Source organism: Temnothorax americanus, unplaced genomic scaffold (assembly GCF_048541705.1).
Source record: "Temnothorax americanus isolate GAGA-0224 unplaced genomic scaffold, ASM4854170v1 Scaffold55, whole genome shotgun sequence".
NCBI lineage: Eukaryota > Metazoa > Arthropoda > Insecta > Hymenoptera > Formicidae > Temnothorax > Temnothorax americanus.
In genome coordinates this window covers 749,680-772,364 of record NW_027509705.1, presented here as the reverse complement: position 1 = coordinate 772,364, position 22,685 = coordinate 749,680, and the positions used below count along the sequence as shown (strand labels likewise).

The 22,685-nt window shown below is 33.7% G+C and overlaps 2 protein-coding genes and 1 pseudogene across 12 annotated transcripts; 1 reads left to right on the top strand and 2 right to left on the bottom strand.

Annotated features, from left to right (window-relative positions):
* Window positions 1–1,262: 1,262 nt before the first annotated feature.
* On the bottom strand, window positions 1,263–3,744 carry LOC143904618 (uncharacterized). Its single transcript, XM_077419432.1, has 2 exons — window positions 3,328–3,744; window positions 1,263–2,523 (listed from the first exon to the last, which is right to left on the bottom strand). The coding sequence occupies exons 1-2, from the start codon at window positions 3,350–3,352 to the stop codon at window positions 1,319–1,321; spliced, it is 1,230 nt and encodes a 409-aa protein (XP_077275558.1). The 5' UTR covers window positions 3,353–3,744; the 3' UTR covers window positions 1,263–1,318.
* Window positions 3,745–4,162: 418 nt separating this feature from the next.
* On the bottom strand, window positions 4,163–7,958 carry LOC143904619 (uncharacterized). 10 transcript variants are annotated; one of them, XM_077419434.1, is made up of 6 exons: window positions 7,793–7,958; window positions 7,136–7,392; window positions 6,878–7,015; window positions 4,729–4,780; window positions 4,410–4,614; window positions 4,163–4,274 (listed from the first exon to the last, which is right to left on the bottom strand). In XM_077419434.1, the coding sequence occupies exons 4-6, from the start codon at window positions 4,738–4,740 to the stop codon at window positions 4,183–4,185; spliced, it is 309 nt and encodes a 102-aa protein (XP_077275560.1). In that variant the 5' UTR covers window positions 4,741–4,780; window positions 6,878–7,015; window positions 7,136–7,392; window positions 7,793–7,958; the 3' UTR covers window positions 4,163–4,182. The 10 variants fall into 10 exon arrangements, 2 of the variants coding, with proteins under 2 accessions (XP_077275560.1, XP_077275559.1); XR_013258991.1 differs by lacking the exons at window positions 4,729–4,780; window positions 6,878–7,015 and adding an exon at window positions 6,011–6,118; XR_013258992.1 differs by lacking the exons at window positions 4,729–4,780; window positions 6,878–7,015; window positions 7,793–7,958 and adding an exon at window positions 6,011–6,133 and having other exon boundaries at window positions 7,329–7,345.
* Window positions 7,959–9,431: 1,473 nt separating this feature from the next.
* On the top strand, window positions 9,432–14,631 carry LOC143904617 (uncharacterized; annotated as a pseudogene). Its single transcript, XR_013258984.1, has 9 exons — window positions 9,432–9,684; window positions 10,288–10,543; window positions 11,228–11,461; window positions 12,054–12,155; window positions 12,302–12,403; window positions 12,505–12,792; window positions 13,513–13,733; window positions 13,822–13,999; window positions 14,281–14,631. The product of XR_013258984.1 is annotated as an uncharacterized LOC143904617 (transcript).
* The last annotated feature ends 8,054 nt before the right edge of the window (window positions 14,632–22,685 follow it).

The window sequence follows — 22,685 nt, the reverse complement described above, 5'->3', positions numbered from 1 at the left end:
CGTCGAGGTTTCTTGATAATAAATTCAAAGCGCTGCTTGATTTTATTTGTTCCAAAGATCACCCGATCGGAGAAGTAACACATTACTTCTGGCGACGAGAATACCAAGGTAGAGGTATACAACATTTTCATTTATTAATTTGGATTAAAGACGCGCTAATTATCGGTAAATCTTCTGTTGAAAAGGTTTCTAAATTTATTTTGCAACATATAAGTTGTAAAATGCCAGATCCAAATATTTCACCATTGTTATACAGGCGAGTCAATATGTATCAACTACACAAACATAACAATTATTGTTTTCGTTCTAAAAAAGCAGGACGTAAAACGATTCGTGTCTGTCGTTTTGGATTTCCTCGTCCAGTTACAGACCTGTTGATTATGAGAGATGTCATAAGTTCAATAGCAGGTAGGAAACGATTAAAAAATAGAAGTAGGCTTTATGACCTTCCTCGAACAGATACTGAAACCTGTATAAATGATTATAATCCTATCATTCTTACTGCATGGGAAGGAAATATGGATATACAATTCATCGGTGAAAAAGCATCGCTGCTTACTTGGTATATTACTAAGTATATAAATAAACCAGGAAAAAGTGAAATATCTGATGTTATCTTTGATAGTAAAAATAAGAAAAACGATTCATTGGCGAGCCGTCTTTGGAAGATTGCTTTTCGAGCCATGAGTAATAGAGAATGTGGAGCTCTTGAAGCTGTTGATACAGTAAAACAGGTACGTCGCATCTGCGTCGAATCTACGTAATACGTGGATGGAGATTCATCCGCGAGTTATCTACGTATATTCAACGTTTCTTTTCCATCGTCAAAATCGAAGAACCTTATTTACGTGGATTCAACGTTTCTTTTCCATCGCCAATATCGAAGTACCTTATCCACGTGGATTCAACGTTTCTTTTCCATCACCAAAATCGAAGTACATTATCCACGTGGATTCAACGTTTCTTTTCCATCGCCAAAATCGAAGTACCTTATCCGCGTGGATTCTACGTTCCTTTTTCATCGCCAAAATCGAAGTACCTTATCCGCGTATTTTCAACGTTTCCTTTCCATCAATAAAATCAAAGTATCTCATCCGCGTAGTATCAATGTAGATTTTGCGTGGATATTTCCACTGTTCTACTGACAGATAATTTATCAATCTCAGGAGACATTATGTTGTCATATCGCAATTAATATACCTAAATGGAACGTTTTAATGGATAATTAATGAAAATTATAGTGAGACATTTTAAAATAGAAGAATTTTATTATGTTGTAAAAATACAAAAAATATATATTATAATAATAATTAATCAGTTACAATTGTTCAGAATGAGGCATTGGAAAACAGACGCTTTTATTTAAAGCGATCCAGTTATCATTCGCATCCTTTTCAGGAAGAGGCAACAATACAACCTTTCTTTTGATATCGTTTAAACACCACTTCTTTAGTGATCCAAGAATGCTAACGATATATATATATATATATATATCAATATTGCAGGAAGAAAATGGATAAGAAAAAAAATTTGATTTTTCTTTAAACCTTCTGCCAATTAAATAGGTTCCTTCAGTACATTTTATAATATTTTTAATTTTAATCACTTCATTAGTTTTCGTAAGACAATACGCATCACTAGATTGTAAATAAAAAAATGTATCTGGTGTTCGAAGTTTCTTATACTGCTTTCCTTGAAAGTTTAGAATCGGTCCCGTTTCATGAGGTTGTTCAAATAATAATTTATTTCTTGCAGAGTAAGAAAGGCGAGGCATAACTGCCTTTTCCATCACACGGCAAACTATTTGGGAAAGTGTCTTCCCTGGTGCATGCAGCATATGCTTCATGTTTCCCAAGAAACTCTCAAATTTAAATGCACTAAATGCTTCAATATGCCCATGTAACAAACAATCCGAAACTAAGTGTTTTAAATGATGTACATTGTATACCACAAAAGCCTGTCCATAAATGTTTGAACTGTGCTCTATAAACGTTCTAAGCAATCTATCTGCATCAACAGCATATTCTTTTACCAAAACAGGGTCGACCAAAATTCGAATAGCGCAGGCAAATAACAAAAAATTCTGATAAACTTCAGAGTCAAGTTCCCGGAAAATTAAGAAGCCATCATATAACAAAAGCCTTCTAAATTCCGTACCTTTATAGTATTTCCAATCACTTAATCTACGTGGCCTTCTAGCAAAGTCAGAGGGAAAGAAAGGCCGTAGAAAATTAGAAAGATTGTCTATTAGACAAACAACATCGCCACGCAGTTTGTATTTACTAGCCTTAGCACAGTACAGCATTGAAACAATTCGTTTAAAGATTTCTATATATAACAAATGAAAAGGTTCCAATGGAAATTGAGTTAAAGGTTCTAGATGAAATCTCGTAATTAGTGGAGTTACTTCTTTGTGATATTCTTTATGAGTTTGCTGACGAACAGATTCATCTGTCCGCAAAAGTGCTTCCTCATGAGGAGGATATGTCATTCGATTGTTGAACCAGACCTTTAACAGTACACCTGTATGACAAATAACGAACATTAATTAAAATATTGAAAACTTAATTTTAATCACAAAGGGTGACCCCAGGATGTTCCCCAATTTTTCCACACTTGAATTTGTGGTCATGTTTAGCATCAAATGAAACATCTTGTTAAGCTGATTACAAATATGTCGGTACCAAAGTGTACCTCCATCCCGTTCCCGAGAAAAATCGTTTGAGTCACATATTTTTTAAGAAACAATTTTTTCTCTATCTCTTTATTATTATATATTTTTAGGGTCGCTGAATTCAAATATTTTAGAATTATGAGCTCCACCGTGCGCACGATTATCACACCGTCCGCACTCCGAGGATTAATGGTGCCGTCTGCTGACCTTTGGGGTCTATATTTTCTCGGAAACGGGAAGGAGATACACTTTGGCACCGACATATATTTGTAATCAGCTTAACAAAATCTTTCATTTGATGCTAAACATGACTGCAAATTCGAGTGTAAAAAAATTGGGAAACATTTATGGGCATTTTTGCGGTCACTCTTTGTTTTAAAAAAATCAGTAAAAATTATTTTCTCATATCTACATTTTATATTCAAAAAATATAACTTAAAAATATGGGCATAATTAAGCCTTGAAATCTCTGCAGTTCCGATTTTTTATCTCATTTTTACAGTACAAAATCAAACTTAAAAGATTTGATGTATATTATTACACTCAATTTGAAATGACAGTGCACTATATATTCTACTACTATAAAATATTCGCGTGGCTTTAAATTGAAAAAATGCTCATTCAGTGATATATACATACATATATACACTCACCTTTCGCAAGCAAATTTACTGCCATGTTGGTTGACTTGTTTCAACCATGTTCTAGCAGGTGCATCGGCAATTACGTTTCTAATTTTAAGTTTGTAACGTCTATTTTTAACACTAAAACCATTTATTAACTCCAAACTTTCATTGATAAAATCTTCCAAGTAGGCATCAAGATCTGGTGGACATTTAGTTTCTCCGCACCATATAGCTATAATAAAAACTTTATTTCTACCAGCTATACATCCAGCAATTGGCCACAAAATATGTCGTATACTTTTATAAGGCGAGAAACCATAAAAAAAACATCAATTTCAATTATATCAGATAATGATTCCAATATTTCTTCGCACAGTACAGTTTTGAGGCCAGAGAGAATACCATAATACCAAAATTGTCCACCGCCTTCTAATTCTCTGATTCATGATACCGAGCTTCTAGGAGTGTTCAAGAGTGTCTGTGCACACCAAGGAAGGAATTTATGATTATGATTCCTTAATATTGTCAGAAGGTCAGACAGTGCATTAAGCGCTATATTTCTTTTCAAAGCCCACATAGTAAGGTCTTGAATTAATTTGAAATCAGAATTTGCAAGTTTACAATCGCTTACAAATTGTTTACCATTTTTATTTTTCTCGCATAATGTATTATCAGTAGAAAGTGTGATATTACTTGAACAAGACTTATTATGATTTTGTAATTCTTGCCATTCGTTATAAGTCTCATCATATATATAGTCGTTTTGAAACTCGCAATCATTGATATCGTTAATAATCGAAGCATCATCTATTTCATTTATTCTTCTTTGATCATGAACTGCAAAACATTCTTCTATTGTATCATTGTATCAATGGTTTCTATCTAAGGAGTCTGTGCTGCTTCTTGTAGGTCTTCTTGTGTAGCAAACTGACGAATATAATTACTTGGATGATTATGATCCTCGGGCATAAAATCTATATTAACAAATAATAAATAGCATAATATCATTATAACTTACATTGAAGGAACAAAAATGATTATAATAACTACAATGGGTATACCATTAGAATGTTTATAGTTGCTCATCAGATCATTACAAAAACTGATACCTTTATTAGTATTGTCCTCATGTATAGATTGCTGTTTTGTGTTACAATTCTGTTTATTGAAATCATTATAAGTACTCTTCTTAACGATATGATCAACATATTCTTCCTGTACTAAGCTATTGAGATTCAGATCACATTTTCTCTTCAACTTTTTCCATTCTTTATTCTGATCAATTTTTCTCTTCAACTTTTTCCATTCTAAATTCTACAAATTGCAAAAAATATAATATTAAATATTATTGCAGCAAATATTATCAATAAAAAGCATATAAAGATGCTGCAGATATATAACATATAATGAGCAGAATTTCAAGCAAACCTTTTTATACATTGCAATGGAAAGATTTAATTTTTTTCAGTTTCGGAATAGACCCAGATAACAAAATGCCCGCAAAGTGAGCTCACGACGCGTGCACGTCGTGCAAATAATTTACACGGCGTGCACTCACGGTGCTAGACAGATGCGTCCTCAAATGATGCTCATATGACTCGCACGCGTGAGTGCCGCATGCATGCGGGTCATATGAGCATCAATTGCTCTCACCTTGTACCCTACTTTTTAATATAAATCTAATATATGTACTATTACAGTTATAAAAAAACGTTAAATTAAAGAAGACCAAATATATATTTATTTATAAACATTCTTATTTTAAAATTTGCACACACGTGAGTGCCGCATGCGTGCGGCTCATATGAGCATCATTGCTCTCACATATATTATACATACATATATACGCTCTCAAGATATACGCTCTCTCATACATTTTATAAAGTTGAAACTCAATGAAATCATATCTCGATACGACAGCAATTAAAACCGACAAGTTTAAAGGATTCCGCACCAAACCACGGATAAATAGATCCCGGTCAAATTGGCTAAAAAAATTTAGTATGATGTAGTTTATGACGTCCTGATGAAAAGTGACTATGAGCACTAAGTCCAAAAATGGACAGTTTTCGAGTTACAGAGCGTCAAACATCGGAAAAATGGGTTCATCAGCTCATGGTAGTCCTTAATGTGTGCGGTCATGTTGGTGTGTGTGTGTGTGTGTGTGTGTGTGGGGGGGGGGTGTGTGAGTAGGTGTAAATAATATCACGTGCGCGCGCGCAAACACACACATATATACACGCACACTCACTCAGTCAGTCAGTCACACACACACACCCACACACACCCACCCACCCACACACACACACACACACACGCACGCATGCACGCACGCACGCACGCACGCACGCACGCACGCACGCACGCACGCACGCACGCACGCACGCACGCACGCACGCACGCACGCACGCACGCACGCACGCACGCACGCACGCACGCACGCACGCACGCACGCACGCACGCACGCGCGCACGCACGCACGCACGCACGCACGCACACACACACACGCGCACGCAGACACACACACACATACACACACACAGGCACACACCAACATGACCGCACACATTAAGGACTACCATGAGCCGATGAACCCATTTTTCCGATGTTTAAAAATATTTAAATATATATATTTAATATTTAATATTTAATATATATATATATATATATATATATATATATATATATTTATATAAATAATCCTACTAACCTCGCGCAACTGGCGTTGATCGATTAGCTCGATCCTCCTCCTTACGACGGCGACGAGGGGCGAATGGCAAGGCGCGAACAGGCGTGAGACCGCGCGAGCGGAAGCGTCCTGTTGAGATATAGGCTGCAGTCCATTTAATGCTATAAATGCTTGGAATTCTCTTCTCTTTTTTTTCAGTGAAGAAAGAAGAAGACAAAGAACGCTTCGAAGCATTTGTAACATATCAAATGGATCGCAGCCATAATCGACCGGCCGGTCGCGCGCGGACACGCGAGATTTTTAAAATTCACACCGCCAGACGGATAGGCAAGGCTCGATGAGAATAAGCCAGGAAGGCGTGGATGGCCCGTGAAGGCAGAAATGTTACCGCGAGAACATTCGGATCGCCCGTTGGCGGGCGAACAATGAAAGCATGCGGGGTCGCTTAGGCGTGATTATCACACCGTGCATGCACGAACGCATCATGCTCGCTTCACGAAGTGATTTTGGCATACGTACCCGAATTTATACGTATTTGTAACGTTTTTGCCATTTTATCTGATATTTAAATATTATTTTTATATGTAGTGCGATCTTTTACGATCAATATTATAATTCATCAATTATATATTAATCGTAAAAGATCGCACTATGTCATCATGTGTGTGTTCAATATGCCATCACGTGTGTGTAATCACTATCCCATCACGTGTGCGTAATCACTGTACCATCACACGTGTAATCACACGTGATGGCATAGTGCGACCTTCTATACGCGCACGTATGCCAAAATCACTTCGTGAAGCGAGCATGATGCGTTCGTGCATGCACGGTGTGCTAATCACGCCGTGAAGGTAATATGACCCCGCACGAATTGTTATCTGGGGATATACTTATAGGTTATATACTTCTATCACCGTATCTCCACATCAATTGGGGTCCAGCTTTTTTACACAAATCTTGCACCGTATTGAAAGATATCAAAATATACGAAGGTTATGTATAGATGCCGATAAAACATGAGAACTACAGAACATATTAAAAACTTAGAGTCCGTTCCGTTTCACGCATGATGCGCGCATTATTTATAGTAAACGTTACGTATGCTATAGATAAATGCGCGCATATGCGTGAAACGGAACGAACCCATAGACATATTTTATTAACATAGGCGCTCGCGGGGAGCGCGCTATCAGCTGCTATCAGCGCTATGTTGCGTCACATATATACTGTGGTTGCGTCGCGTCGCGTTGTGTGCTCCCGCGTGCGTGCACCGGTTGTGAAGGAGAGTGGACAGAGAGTGACTTTACGCAGCGGATCTCCCAAGAAGAAGAGGTACCTCACGGACAGTGTTTCGATGCGGCACGCTCGGCTGCCAGGCCTCGCGAACAATTAACGCGACGCTTTAAGTATTTCCCCCCCCTCTCTCTCTCTCTCTCTCTCTCTCTCGCCGAGATAACCTCGCCAGTTGTTGATACCGCGTTGCGGAGGTCAAACCACGTGCCCGAGCGTAAGCTCCCTCGTCTGTGACATGCGGGATTGACGAGCTCGTCAATCTTTCTTTAGCGGTGTGTCGCTGGAAAAAGTGCGAGACTGAGTGTCTTGACTTAGATGAAATTAAGTGACTTCGATATAATCACATTGCAATCCGAATTGTAAATTTTAGCTTTTACTCTATTTTGCTATACTCATGCAAAGATAAAAGAGACAAAAAAAATGAGAGAAAGCAGGAAGAAGAGTATTACTTAAAATATTGGTATGTGTACGCAAATATAACTCTATAATTTAAATCATTTTCTTGACAGATTGCATTGGTACAAAAGCGGAATATACGAACGCAACACGTCGACGAGCCACCTCGAGAAACCCTCTTAAGGTTCTCGCGGCACCCACCGATTTGAGATCGAAATGAATACACCGAAATTCGCACGAATATAGCCACGAGTACGACAAAGAACTTAAATATAAAAAAACGTGAGTATATTCACACAAATTCTTCTGCCACATTCTATATCTATATCAATCATGACGTTGATTTTATTCGGATTTCAAATTACATATAAAATTAAAATTTAAATCTTTGATCGATATTCCAGTAGCCAAAAACTCATCTTTCGCCGTCGAGGCTCTCGCCGGATTGGCTTCTATATACTCTGAAGATTTTAGTACGGTGGCTCTGAGAAATGTGTCGGAAATAAGCGTGTCCACGAATAAATTGCAACCATATAAAGACAATGTTGATATTGGTTAAAGGAAGATGGCACGTTCAAGCTAGATTGGTCGAACCTGTCGTCGAGAGTATCAATAATGGTGATAGTTATATATTGGTGACAAAATCAGAGGTAATGATAATAATAAAAGTAGAATATATAGAGAACATATATAATACATTATATAGCCGATGTAAAACATTTACATTCATTCTTTACTGTTCTATTTTCTTCATTAATCGCAAACAAAACTGACTCTCGACGAATTACAGGTTTTTAACTACATAGGGAAATATAGCAACATTATCGAGAAAACTCGTGCCGTTGAAATCGCATCGAGTATTCAAGAAAAGGATCTGGGCTGTCAAGCGATCGAAGTAATCACTATAAATGACGATAAACTGACTTGCTCGAGGAATCAAGTTGAAAAATTTTGGAGTTATCTTGGTGTGGTCGACAACGAAAAGTTATACAGTACGTTATTTTCCTTTCTATTTTCGCAGCGTGCGACGATATTTTTGTAAATCGCTACGTGTGTACTACATCAATAGTGTATTATAACAATATCATTGCAGTTGTCGATGCTGGCCATCCTGACGAAGACGAATTGTACGAATCTGCCATTATTGATACAAATATAGTGTTCGAATTGAAAGATGAACAATTAGTGTCTTACGAGAAATTCTGGGGTACGCTCCCAAAGATAGAAATACTCGATAAAACAAGGTAATTGTAATTTTTTGTTACTGTAAAATCGTATGTGATAAGAAAAATATTCTCGCACAATTAGATTCATGAAGAAATTGCAATTTATTCTTCTGGTCTTATTTTTCTGGCATTTGTCTATTTTAATTTTAAGTTTCATTTTTACACGTATAATTTACAGTTTTCAAAACATCTCAATTTTGCGCATGTCTCAACAATAAATTTTTTAATAAATCCACCTCTCTCTCTTTCTCTCTGTTTCTAAAATCAAAATTTTTTGGGATATTAGATTGGTTTCAATTTTGATAACATATATTGAGAGAAATAGAAAAAAGTATAGTAGAAACAAATCGTTCATCTAAAAAATGAAGGCTTTTTTGTAAGAATATATCTCGCGCATATATAATAAACGTAATTCATGCAAGGATTTATGATAAATTATTACGCTAAAAACAATTTTTGGAAGATTTGATTGAATATGCTCAAAATTGGAAACTGTTTCAGAAACTGCCCGCCGTGACTTATAATTTGACTTGAGTTTTTTTTTTCGTGTGCGCTCGGAATACATCGTGTGCGTTCGAAACTGCTCGGGATCACGTGTTACGGACGTGCAGACCGCGCGGGTTCGAGCAACAGTCGCTGGTCGCGTGTTTCAATTGTTTCCATTTTTTCATCAGTAGAATCATCGCTCAGTAGTGGTGTTGTAATTTAAGGTTAAATATTGTGATAATAATGAACATGAGTGCAAAAAATATTGTGAAAGCACCTGCGGACAAGCCGGTGAGTAGATAAGAAGACAAAATGTGCGTGTGTGTGAGATAGAAAGTGAGTGAGTGAGCGAGCGAGTGAGAGAGAGAGAGAGAGAAAGAAAAACAGAGATAGAGAGAGAGAGAGAGAAAATATTTATGGACATATAGAAATATCTGGACAGAACATATAATAAAATATTTCTTTGGACGAGGAAAGAGAAACTTTTATTGAGGGGTTAAGGAAAGAAAGGGGTTAGAGAGTCTTTCTGGGGTGATACGTCACCCCACGCGAAATTCAAATTGCGCTCCTGCCTTAGGAAGGTTAAGTTTTCATACCGAGACCCTAGCCATAATTCAGTTTAGTCATTCGGCAGTTGACCTCCGTCATTCAGCGAGTGCGTTAGATCCGTGCAGTAGCTGAAAACCGAAAAAGAAAATCGTTTGGGATGACGTATAACCTCCTTTGGCCGTTTACGTTCAACATTTCACGTATGAAAAAATTCATAAAGACTCTCTAGGGTTAATGCTATCTTGATTGATCAAAATCCTCATTTCTCCTTAAGCTTTAATTCCACGGAAATATGATCGGTCCAGATATTCTTACGCCTATGTAATAATATGTATCTTATTGCAGTATGCTGTACTCGAGTTGCCTGCGGATGATGCAGATGACTTTGAGTCAATTGAATATTATGCCGTGCCAGCCTGTACTGCATGGTTAGAGAATATCAGTATTAAAATGAGTAAAATGAGTGGCAAACAAGCTACATTTGCAGGTGCATGCAAATGGCCTGATGATGAATCTAAGTTAAGTGATTATCTAGAAAAAAAGAAGAAGCCAGCAAATACTTGGATTACATAAAAAAATGTAAAAATTCTGAAGTTTTGTAGTATGTATCTTATTTTATGTATGTTTCAATGTTATGTGTGCCATAATTTGTACTAACAATCTATTAAGTTCCGTTTTTTCTTGTCTTGTTTTGTTGAAAAGTTTGCATTTTCATCTTGGTCTTTCAGGTTTTCGAAAAAATTTTCAGTTGATATAAGAAGCAATTTTTCACTACGCTTGGTATATAGACTATACATATTTATGATGACAGAAATAGTATAAAATGAGCAACATAACATTTTTTTTATAACACACTGCTTTTCTTTGATTTTTATTTCATATATAATATCAAATATTGTAAGAAAAGATATCAATCACACATAATTGCACTACAAAAAATGTAAAGTGTACAGGATTGCTTTTTGCACAAAAGTATGAGATAAGAATAGATATATATAATTTTGTATATAATAATACATTTTGTATTTTGTAAAGTTTTAACACCAAACTTGTAAAAGCTATCTCTCTTTATACTTTCCATTTTTTATTCTGGGTTGACAGAAATTTGTGATGACTGATATAAAAATTTTTAGTGCTCTGAAATGAATTGTGTATAGCTTCTTTTATCATAAATATTTTAGTAAATGTTTCTTTTACTAAGTAATATTTATCTGTAAAACAACAAATTCATTTATATGATTAAAGTATCGCACTTCTCTGCTTTTTTGTTTAATTGCATGTATAGAATCTGTAAGACAAGCTAAAGAGGAGGTGGAAAAAGCCTTAGATGTCTCTGATCTATCACACTCTGATAGAGACAAATCTACAAAGCGCCAACGATTTGTTACTGCAAGATATAGTCCTCCTTCGAAAGAAAAATCATACAATCGACACAAAAGGCACAATAATATACGTACTGATGATTCGGAATCTGAATCTGAGTTCAAAGCACCACCTGTGCCGGGCTTGAAAATAAGTGGTTGGTTTTTATTTTATTTTTATTATATATATATATATATATATTATACATATATTATAATCTATTTTCTTGTTAATTATATGTTACTGTCTATGCATATACTTGAATTCCAAATATTGTATTTTAATGGAAAAGTGATTTGTACATATTTATGAATTTACTTATGTAGAGACGTTGCATTGCAATGTTATTTTTAAAGCAATAATTTTTTCACTTTTTTCATAAATTTTCTGTTGCGCTGATTTGCATAAATGTTTTGTTGTAATGATTTCTTTGTCTCTTATAACACTCAAAGAAAAAGCTTACATTTGCTCAAAGTTAAACAAACATTGCACATTAATAATATAGATTGGCAGCATTCAAACCCATATCGGCCAGTGATTGTAATAAAATAATTTTAGTAAGATGACATCTATAATTATACTGTTCTATATGGGTTTCTTGCTGTTTCCAATTTTACAGCAAGTTTGTTGCGTTTATATTATTTTATGTGCAACTATGATTCGTTTACACCTAATATAGCATCTAGTATGCCAAATTCTAATTTTTTGTCTTTTTTATTTTTTTGTTTTGCTTTTCTTTGGTATTTCAGGAAGAAAAAAGAATAATGAGGCATCATTACCTGTTAATAATGACAGTAACACAGATGAAAGTGACACAGATCTTGACGATAATTGTACCCAGGAAACACAAAGTAAGGCACTTATTAATTATTGAATGTATCAGCATAATGGTTATTATGAATTTAGATTTGCATCTTCTTAAAAGATTGCAGTATTAGTACTTGATAGTATTGTATCATTCAAAAATTTTCCGTTTTACTTTCATGTATACCAGAAGACTGCAGTAATTCAGATACAGAAACATCAGAAACATATAGAAATAGTGACAGATACAACAATAAAAATGTCATGACTAGATATGATCATAACAAAAATTTTGGTATCGTAATTCTTTTTTTTTGCGGTTTATTTATGTTAATATTCTTTCATGCTGCCATAAATTATTTTTACCATATAAAATGTCTTTTACATTTTATCTAGATGTGCCTATATCCTCCAATTTGCATGGGTCCCAAGTAGCAGACACTTCTATTAATGACAATGGCGATGGTGTCAATGACGTAACTGATTTTGTACATCTGGTTCATACAAAGGAGAAGGAGAAGAGTAATATTCAAGATTTACAAACAAACAAGCAAGATAAAGTAGTGTGTAGAAATGAGAAGAATAATATTCAAGATTCACAAACGAACACGCAAGATAAAGTAGTGTGTAGAAATGAAAAGAGTAACAGCACCAATTCCTGTAAACCAACGCAACAGTCGCACGGTAATATTACTTTCAGTTGCTCTTATACATAGAATTGTTAGGTATTAATACTTTGCGAAGAGTGCATATATTACAGTTGTAAAGTATTTTTTTGTGGTTGTGCTGCTTTTATAGTTACACGCGAACCATCAGTAAATCTCTATAAGAAATCGTACCTATCAAGATGAATGGTAAATTACGTTTCACGTAAACAAATGCAAATGATTTCTATATTATTTTCATAGAATTCATTAATGTTTGTTTCATCGGTTCGCAATAACGATATTTTAATTAATCTAGTCTCTGTACGTTTGCTGCAGGTTTAATTTTTTTTCTTTATTGCTTGGAATACAGTGTAGTGTGTTTATATTCTTTAAAGTTTGCATTTCTTTACATTCATCCATGATTGCCACAATATATGAATATTTGAAAAACAGCCTTTAAAATGGAATAACTCCGAAAGATATTTTTCTTAATGACAAAATATATGTATTGATTTATAATTTTTTATTTAAAATTCATTAGTCTAATTTCTAATGTATTAAACATATATATGTTATTACTATAATTCAGTTATGAAAATTCCTTTTTACCGAGTCTTAAACAAGGAAGCTGTAAAAACAATTCTTTATATTGTGGCAATCATATAGTACAGTTGTATAATTTTTTGCTATCAACAGAACATGTTTTATTTTCCTTTTTATTCTATTATGACAATAGTTCGTTTTGTTTACAAAATAGGTACAGTTGACTCAAAAACTATAATGACTGCAATAAATGAATTGCAAAATCAAATTGATAAGCTTCATGTAACCGTTACAAAAATTTATACTGCAACGTGTAATCCTATCGAAACACTTGAGAACTCTACTACTAACATTCCAACCCTTCTATTGACTTCTATAGAGGAATTCTGGAAATGGGAAGACTATATATCGGATGAAGAGAACAAATTGAGAATAGTAAGAAAATATTTAACCTTTCTCTCATTATGTTTTGGAAATATTCATCATAGTAGTTGCTTTCTTGATTCATATTTTTGTGTTACAGATTTCACTGTTAGTAGAGCATGGCAGGGAAGATTTGAAGAGTTCTGTGTATTGCATTATGCGCAAGCTAATAAATAACAAAGTCGCAATGAATTTTAATTTAAAGGGAATTAACAGAGAAGGAGAAAAAATGGAAAAAAAGAAATTTTTAGGTACTATATCTTATAAACTTGTTATTGGTGAGTTTTATAATATACGCTTCTTTTATTGTTGCTCTATTTTGATAAAGATAATAGTCTAAAGTATAATAGTGTACTGTACGCTAGCAATATATTTTACGCACAGTTTTTGTTTGTAGTATAATGGATTTTGTATATTTATTTTTATGTTGGGAATATCATACAAATATGATAAATTTTTATATTTAGCATAAATGTAGTTTTCACACATTAAGCCCAACATATTTGCATCAAGGAATCATCAGTTAGAATGTAAATGATGTATTTTTTATATTTTGCAGCTGCTGTGAAGAGGCATAAAAAAGAAATGACCGATAGAGGTGTCAATTTCTTATATAATACAGAAATTGCAGCTTGCAGCCAGTTATATTGCCAGTTGGTTGAAGGATGCAAAAAAGCGTCATGAAAACGAAGAATTAAAATTAAAGAAGATTGAGCAGCGAGACAAGGACTGTGAAAATAATGCAAATGCATAGAAAAGAAAATATTTTTGCGGTTTTACATTCTATTCATATATTTTGCTAAACGTTCATACGCTTTTCTTTGTACAATTACATACCTTTTTTGTAATATGTTTCGAACACTTTTCTTCGGCTTTAATGATTACTAAATAAAATTAACGTGACATGCAATCTACCTTTTTAACCTGCATTCTTTCATTTTTTATTTTACAGCTATTTATTATTTTCAATTTCTTAAAATTTTGTATATATAGAGTAGAAGAAATCCATTGTCCCGGTCTACAATAGATTAGGTATTTAAGAATAGGTATTTTAAGCCTTATAAGCCCAAAATTTGACCAATTACAGTCGAATGTGAGGAGAATTTGACTGTGACTGGTCATTTTCTTAGGACTTGGGCGCTTAAAACGCCTATTAATTAATTATATATAGACATTTAATACTGTAAGTGATTATTTGGCTAGTGATTAATTACTTATTTCGAGTATTAAAAGTACTGTTTTTAATGATTTTAATACTCCAAATAAGTAATTAATTACTAGCCAAATAATCACTTACAGTATTAAATTTCTATATTATGAAACTAGAATTCACGTGGATATTACGAGGATATAGGCTCCAAAATTCCACAAATTTCCACCTTACATCCTCATAATACCCACGTGAAACTTTCACGTAAATTCCACGTCGAATCGATGATCTCATCCACGTGGATCCGACTACCGTTTTTAAGCGGATAATCCACTTGATTGTCTACGTGATTTTTACGTGGTTAGTCCACATGAAAGAAACGTGGATTCCACGTTCCTGTTTTACTGGGGACACTGCTAGGTAATCCTTTATATGGGACTGATCGAAATACGAGTATTAGATGGTTAGATGTTAATATGATACGACATAGAAAAGTTAAAACCAGTAAGGAAATTGAAGCTCTTGATGGAGATTCCACAGAAATATTTTGTCCATCTATAATAGATGATCATTATCCACGGAGACCGAAAGAACTTGAATCCTTGTGTTTATATGAATTTGCACAGCAATATGATATTACGAAAATCAAACCACGAAGTAAAAATATTGAATTCTACAAGATGAATAATGGTTATTATCTGAAACGACGACAGCGTAATTATATTATTAATCACTATAAATATGATGTCAATACGCGGCCGGAAAATTATTTCTTTTCATTACTGCTTATGTTTAAACCATGGCGGAAACTGGAAGATCTTAAAAATAGATGTGATACTTATGCAGAATCATTTCACAAGGAAAAATTAGATCTTGAGAAATCATTGTATTATCGTGAAAAATTAGAGAAATTGCAAAAAGCATTTGAAACTGCGAAGCAATTGGTTCAGCAACGTTTAGATGATTTAGAAAAACAGCACGAGTCTCAAGATGATCCCGATAATCCAATAGGTGTTCAAAATATTGAGGCTGGTAAAGCGATGCAAGATTTTAAGGATCTTGGTGAAAAATTAGTTCAGGAAATCGATGTATCTGAAATGATTTCAAATCTGAACGCAGATCAAAGAAGAGTATTGAACGATGTGATCAACATCGTAACATCGCCGGATAATAAACAATTACTAAAATTCGTTAGTGGAGAAGGAGGTACTGGCAAAAGTTTCTTAATTAAAACAATTAAATGCTGGATAAAACAAAATCTCAACAAGGATACCGTTGTAGCAGCACCTACTGGTATAGCAGCGTTCAATATCGATGGTTTGACCACTTACAGAGCGTTGCAGTTACCCGTTACACATGGTGATACTCCCAAGTATACACAATTATCTGATCACGTTTTGAAAGTTTTACGGGCAGATCTGAAAGATGTAATTCTTATTATAATTGATGAATTGTCAATGGTATCTAATTTAAGTTTAGCGTATATACATTTACGACTATCTGAAATATTCAATACCACTGAAGATGGTTGGTTTGGTCAAAAGCATATTCTTTTATTTGGAGATCTGCTTCAATTACCTCCTGTACGTGAAAATTTTGTTTTTGTTCCATTATCAAAAAAAGAAATAGAAAAATATATTGGCTCTATAGCGTCTACAAATTTGTAGAAAAATTTTAAATATGATGAATTAACGATCAATATGCGCCAGCAAAGAAATGAATCTTATCGTGAATTACTCTCGAGAGTTCGTATTGGTTTATTGACAAAATCTGATATTGAGATTCTCGAAAAAAAAATATCTTTTACAAGCGAGTCTTTCGAAACAAGATTATACGAATTATGTAATTTGATTGATAATTTGCCACCTGATACCGTTTGTTTACTGCCTACTTGTCATATGTGCGATGTTCTTAACAATGCAATGTTAAGTCGTATTGATTCAAAAGAAATATTATTAATTGCTGAAGATACGTATGAATGTGATAGACATATAAAATAGAAAGTAGTAAAAAAATTGACGGATAATGATAAAGATAATGATAAAGATAATACTAGAACAGCTGGACTTTCAAGACTAATTACAATTAAAATTGGAGCTAAAGTCATGATAAGACGCAATATTGATGTCACTTTGGGCCTTGTAAATGGTACAATTGCTACGGTTATTTCTGTTGTGCAGGATACTGATTATGTAGAAAAGATAAAACTTCTTTTACCGTCTGGTTTAGAGTATTTTATTGAAAGAGTAAGTGTCAAGTTTCAAGTAATGGATATGGATAAAGCGTATGTTGTTAGAAAACAATTTCCATTATCTTTGAGTTATGGCATCACCATTCATAAAAGCCAAGGATTAAGCTTGCGAAACGCCGTTATAGATATAGGTAATTCTGTATTTTGTCATGGTCAATCATATGTTGCGTTATCCCGAGTAAAATCTCTGAATGGATTGTATTTAATTAATTTGGATCCGTCATCTGTAACAGTTAGTGATAGAGTTATTACCGAATGTAATCAGCTAAGACGACAATTTATACCACAAGCAAAAATGATTACTATTTCGAAACAACGTTTTCGAAAAGTAAAAGATGTTCCGTGGACATTGTCGAAAACAATTGCTTCCGTTCAAGAGTCACATCAAGAAGTTCGACAAAATACTGCTTGGGAGATACGTGCTTTTAAAAATAGAGATGAAGATTCGCACTGTGCAAATGCAGTATTACAATGCTTATTGCATTTAAGTATTATTAGAAAAAAATTGCTTAATATTAAGAAACAAGATGATTTAAGTAAATTAGCACAGCGATATGAAAGTAATATGGAAAATTTGAACACTGATGCAATACGGAAAAGTTTAGAAGAATACTTTTCTTCGATTAAACGAGATGCCGTCGAATTTCTTACTGCTATTTGTACAAAATATGATTATGTAAGAAATCTGGTAGAGCATCAAGTTACTTGCACTAGTCGGTGCAAATCATGTGGTAATACGAAAGTTATTATTACTGATAACAATATAGTTGTTCCAATTTCTATTAAAAATTTAAAGAAAAAATGTGATCTTAATGATTTATTAAAGACTACATTTTCACATTGGTGTCAATCATATGACAAATCATGCGAACATTGTGCAGGAAATGATATAATGTTTAAAAATGAATTAACGTTGACAAAAGAAATAGTTATTATTCATTTAGTTTTGTTTTCATTACAAGATAATAAAGTAATAAAAATACCACAGAAATTTTATTTAAATGGCATACCAACAGCTAAAGTATCAATAGCTAAACAGCAGTATAAAGTAATGAATGCTATATTTCATGATGGTTCATGTATTGAGAATGGCGATTATACAAGTATGTGTAGAGAAGGTACATCTTGGACTAAAATTGATGATGGAAAAAAAATGATTAAGAAACAAGAACGATGGCCTACAGGTGCAAGAAATATTTATATATTATTTTTACAAAAAGTTGATAATAAAAATTAAGCAACCATTATTAAATATAAATACACATTTTACATAAAAACAATGTTCAGCAATGTATTTTCATGATTCTAAACCAAATTCACTTGCATTTTATCTCTTATTTATTAAAATTTACATATCAATGATTGTATTTTAATTATAAAAGACCATGAGAGTGGTGGTGAAATTAGAAATAATAGTCTTTGTAACATCTTTAGCTTTACAATCTGTACATTCTGTTTATAAGAAATATACTTTTTATAAGATGCGTAACACTACAAAATGCATGATATCAGTACAAAATTACCTTTTTCAAAAAGGTAAAAAAAGGCGCCAAGTACACGCATGGTTACCTCGGAAAAACTAAGTGCTAGTATCATTAATTTTAAATTATTCAAGCTAGATTGCGATTATGTCTTGTATCGCAAAATATATACGGCTTATAGAGTTTTTTTAAATTCTGTGTGGATCGCTTTATAATAGCGCGATTGTTTAAATCCTGCTGCTCTGCACGAGATTATGTAGCATTTTTACAGAGCAGCCAATTTTTATGGGCGCAGAGCAGCCGACTTTTAAAGGCGCAAAGCAGCCGATTTTTAAAGGGCAGAGCAGCCGATTTTTATGGGCGCAAAGCAGCCGACTTTTAAAAGTGCAAAGCAGCAGATTTTTAAAGGCGCAGAGCAGCCAATTTTTATTGGCGCAGAGCAGCCGACTTTTAAAGGCACAAAGCAGCCGATTTTTAAGGGCGCAGAGCAGCCGATTTTTATGGGCGCAGAACAGCCGATTTTTATGGGCGTAAAGCAGCCGACTTTTAAAAGCGCAAAGCAACCGATTTTTAAAGGCGCAGAGCAGCCAATTTTTATGGGCGTAGGGCAGCCGACTTTTAAAGGCGCAAAAGCAGCCGAGTTTTAAAGGCGCAAAGCAGCCGAAGTTTAAAGGCGCAAAGCAGCCGAAGTTTAAAGGCGCAAAGCAGCCAATGTTTAGGCGCAGAGCAGCCAAAAATGGGAAAGAAAAAAAATAAAAAGAAGGCAGAAAGAGAGAAAGAGAGAGAGAAAGAGAAAGAGAGAGAGAGAGACTTACCTCTGTAGAAAATAAAAAAGCAATCTAAAATAAATAGAAATGGTATAACCTTAATTAAACTCCTCACATCATTTTAAATAAAAATTTGAATAATTTTAATACAAGTATAATAATAACCTTGAGATAAAAGTTGTACATCTCGTGAAGATTTCAAAACACTACAATAAAGCTTTCTTTCATTAAAAATTTCTTGATTTTGTCATAATAATTTTTAATTCCTGATATTTTAAATGTTGTCATAATATTTTTATATCAAATCTTGAAAACTACATCTACGACATGGTTCACATCAGAATTATGTGTCTTCCTTTAAAACATACAACTTTTGTCTGAAACATTTTTCCGTATCTTCTATACCGACCCAAATGTGAGCACCCCATGCGTACGAGAATAAAGTACCAATTAAAATACAGATAGCGAATTAATTTTAGTCTTAAATTCTTTTCGGCTGACAAACCTTCCTGAAAGTAGACACCACCCAACTTAGAAAGTAAGTACCAGTTAAAATACAAATAGGCAATTGGTTTTAGTCTTAAAATGTTCTTCAATTTATTTAAAATATACAGAATAAGATTTTGGTGTTTATTCTCTTCGGCCAAAAAACCTTTCTAAAAGTGAGCACCACTATACTTACAAGTGTAAAGTGCTTACTAACATAACGATTCGTTTCCAGCATATTGATTATTATAAGCTGAAAATGTTTCTCTATTTATTTTTGTACATTTATGTACTCTTAAAGTATTTTTGATTGGATTTTTACAAGATTATTGTAAACATATAATAGTTATTTTATAAAAGTAGAGATTGTTATAAATGTTAATAGATCTCACGGGAATCTCATTGTGCATAATTTGAAAGCACATAAATTAAGAAATATTTTAAGACTAAAACCAATTTGCTATTTGTATTTTAACTGGTACTTTACTCTTGTACGTATGGGATGTTCACATTTGAGTCTGCCAAAGGGGATAAACATGAAAATCTCATTGTACATATTTTGGGAGCACATAAATTAAGAAACATTTTAAGACTAAAACCAATTTGCTATCTCTATTTTAACTGGTACTTTGCTCTTGTACGTACGGGACGTTCACGTTTGGGTCGGCCAAAGGGGATAAACATAAAAATCTCATTGTGCATATTTTGAAAATACATAAATTGAGGAACATTTTAAGACTAAACCCAATTTGCTATCTCTATTTTAACTGGTACTTTACTCTTGTATGTATGGGACGTTCACGTTTGGGTCGGCTAAAGGGGATAAACATAAAAATCTCATTGTGCATATTTTGAAAATACATAAATTGAGGAACATTTTAAGACTAAAACCAATTCACTATCTCTATTTTGACTGGTACTTTACTCTTGTATGTACGGGACGTTCACGCTTGGGTCGGCCAAAGGGGATAAACATGAAAATCTCATTGTGCATATTTTGGGAGCACATAAATTAAGGAACATTTTAAGACTAAAACCAATTTGCTATCTCTATTTTGACTGGTACTTTACTCTTGTACGTACGGGGGGCTCACGTTTGAGTCGGCCGAAGGAGATAAACACGAAAATCTCATTATGCATATACATATTTCGGGAGCACATAAATTGAGGAACATTTTAAGACTAAAACCAATTTGCTATCTCTATTTTAACTGATACTTTACTCTTATATCAGTAGTATACAGGGTGGCAATAACTATTACCACTTAAATATATTTTATTTTATAAGGCCCAGAGAAAAATAAATGTAACTAAAATTATACAGTACAAAGTGGACTATCTATAGCGACAATAATTTTTATCCAGGAAAAGACGCTTCGGAAATATCAAGGTCATCTTCATTTTTTTAAATTGATTTGGTACATTTTTTTCCATAATATGATAGAGCTAAAAACAAGTTCAGAACGCATGACACAAGATCATTGAACAAAATAAAGTAAAGAAAAAACGATTAAAAAATATATTTTTGTATTGAATGAAATTTATGTTTAACGAAGATGTTTTAAGTGATGGCCACCATTATTATACATGCAACACTGGATTCTTTCGATCACTGATTGGCTTGCTCTTTCTTTTAATAACGTCGGAAGTTATTGATGCACAGGCTGTAATAATCCGTTGTTGTATGTCTTGAAGTGTAGTTGGTTTTTTTTTGTAGACCATGTCCTTCAGGGTTCTCCATAAAAAGAAATTCAATGGTGTCAAGTCTGGCAAACAAGCTGGCCACATTATACGACCCCTATGTCTAATCCAGTGATTGGTAAATTTTTCATTGAGTTTATTTTTCGCAATCAAGACATGCAACAACGGATTATTACAGCTTGTGCATCAATAATTCCCGACGTTATTAAAAAAAAGAGCAAGCTAATCAGTGATCAAAAGAATCCAATGTTGCATCAATAATGATGGCCATCGTTTCGAACATTTTCTTTAAACGTAAATTTTATTCAATATATAAATGTATTTTTTAATCGTTTTTTCTTCATTTTAAATCTTGTTCAATGATCTTGTGTCATGAGTTCTGAACTTGTTTTCAGCTCCTCTATCATATTACCGAATCAACCTAGACAAAAATTATTATCGCTATAGATTGCCTCCTTCGTACCGTACAATTTTGGTTACACTAACAATTTTTCTCTTGACCTTATAGATTTGAATATATTTAAGGTGTTAATAGTTATTGCTTCACTTTGTATAGATTTTCATTTGCGTATATTTTTTAATTTATTATAGACTAATTTTGAGGCATTTAAAATTATATGTAATTTTAATGAGTTGGAGTGCTAGCTTATGTTACGCCAGCATCCCCACTTTCAATTGCAATTTTCTGCGTAACCGCTTGAACACAAAAATCATGAAGCACATAATCACCCATGAAAAACTATTGTTGACACGTTTTTTTTTTTTTTTAGTAGGCCTAATCCATTCTTTACCGCGTCTTATGCGGCTTGCTACGTGCAATATGCAGATCAATGTTCCCGCTTTCGCTTGTAAATCAACCTGAATTTTCTTCATTTCAATAATTACTTAATTCTATGTTTGTTCAATTAGTTAAAAAATTATTTCAATTATCAATGGATTAGACCTACTGGAGATATTTAAAAATACATGTCAACAATAACATCTTATGGATGACATAGAAAGCTACTGTTTATAAATTAAACACGCCTGAGCTTCAAGCGGTTTATAGACTGCGCGCGGGACGGCGAGGTAAATAAGGGAAAATGATTAATAAAATTGTTATAATAAAATGCATTTTTCAAAATACAT

Coding starts and splice junctions, on each gene's coding strand:
- LOC143904618 (XM_077419432.1), bottom strand. CDS start 3,352: ATGGCAGTAAATTTGCTTGCGAAAG. Junction 2,524..3,327: donor AGTAAATTTGCTTGCGAAAG/GTGAGTGTATAT, acceptor TTTGTCATACAG/GTGTACTGTTAAAGGTCTGG.
- LOC143904619 (XM_077419433.1), bottom strand. CDS start 6,919: ATGTGGAGATACGGTGATAGAA. Junction 4,615..6,010: donor ATCAACGCCAGTTGCGCGAG/GTTAGTAGGATT, acceptor TGCAATTTGTAG/AATTTAGAATGGAAAAAGTT. Junction 4,275..4,409: donor TGAGGACAATACTAATAAAG/GTATCAGTTTTT, acceptor TTGTTAATATAG/ATTTTATGCCCGAGGATCAT.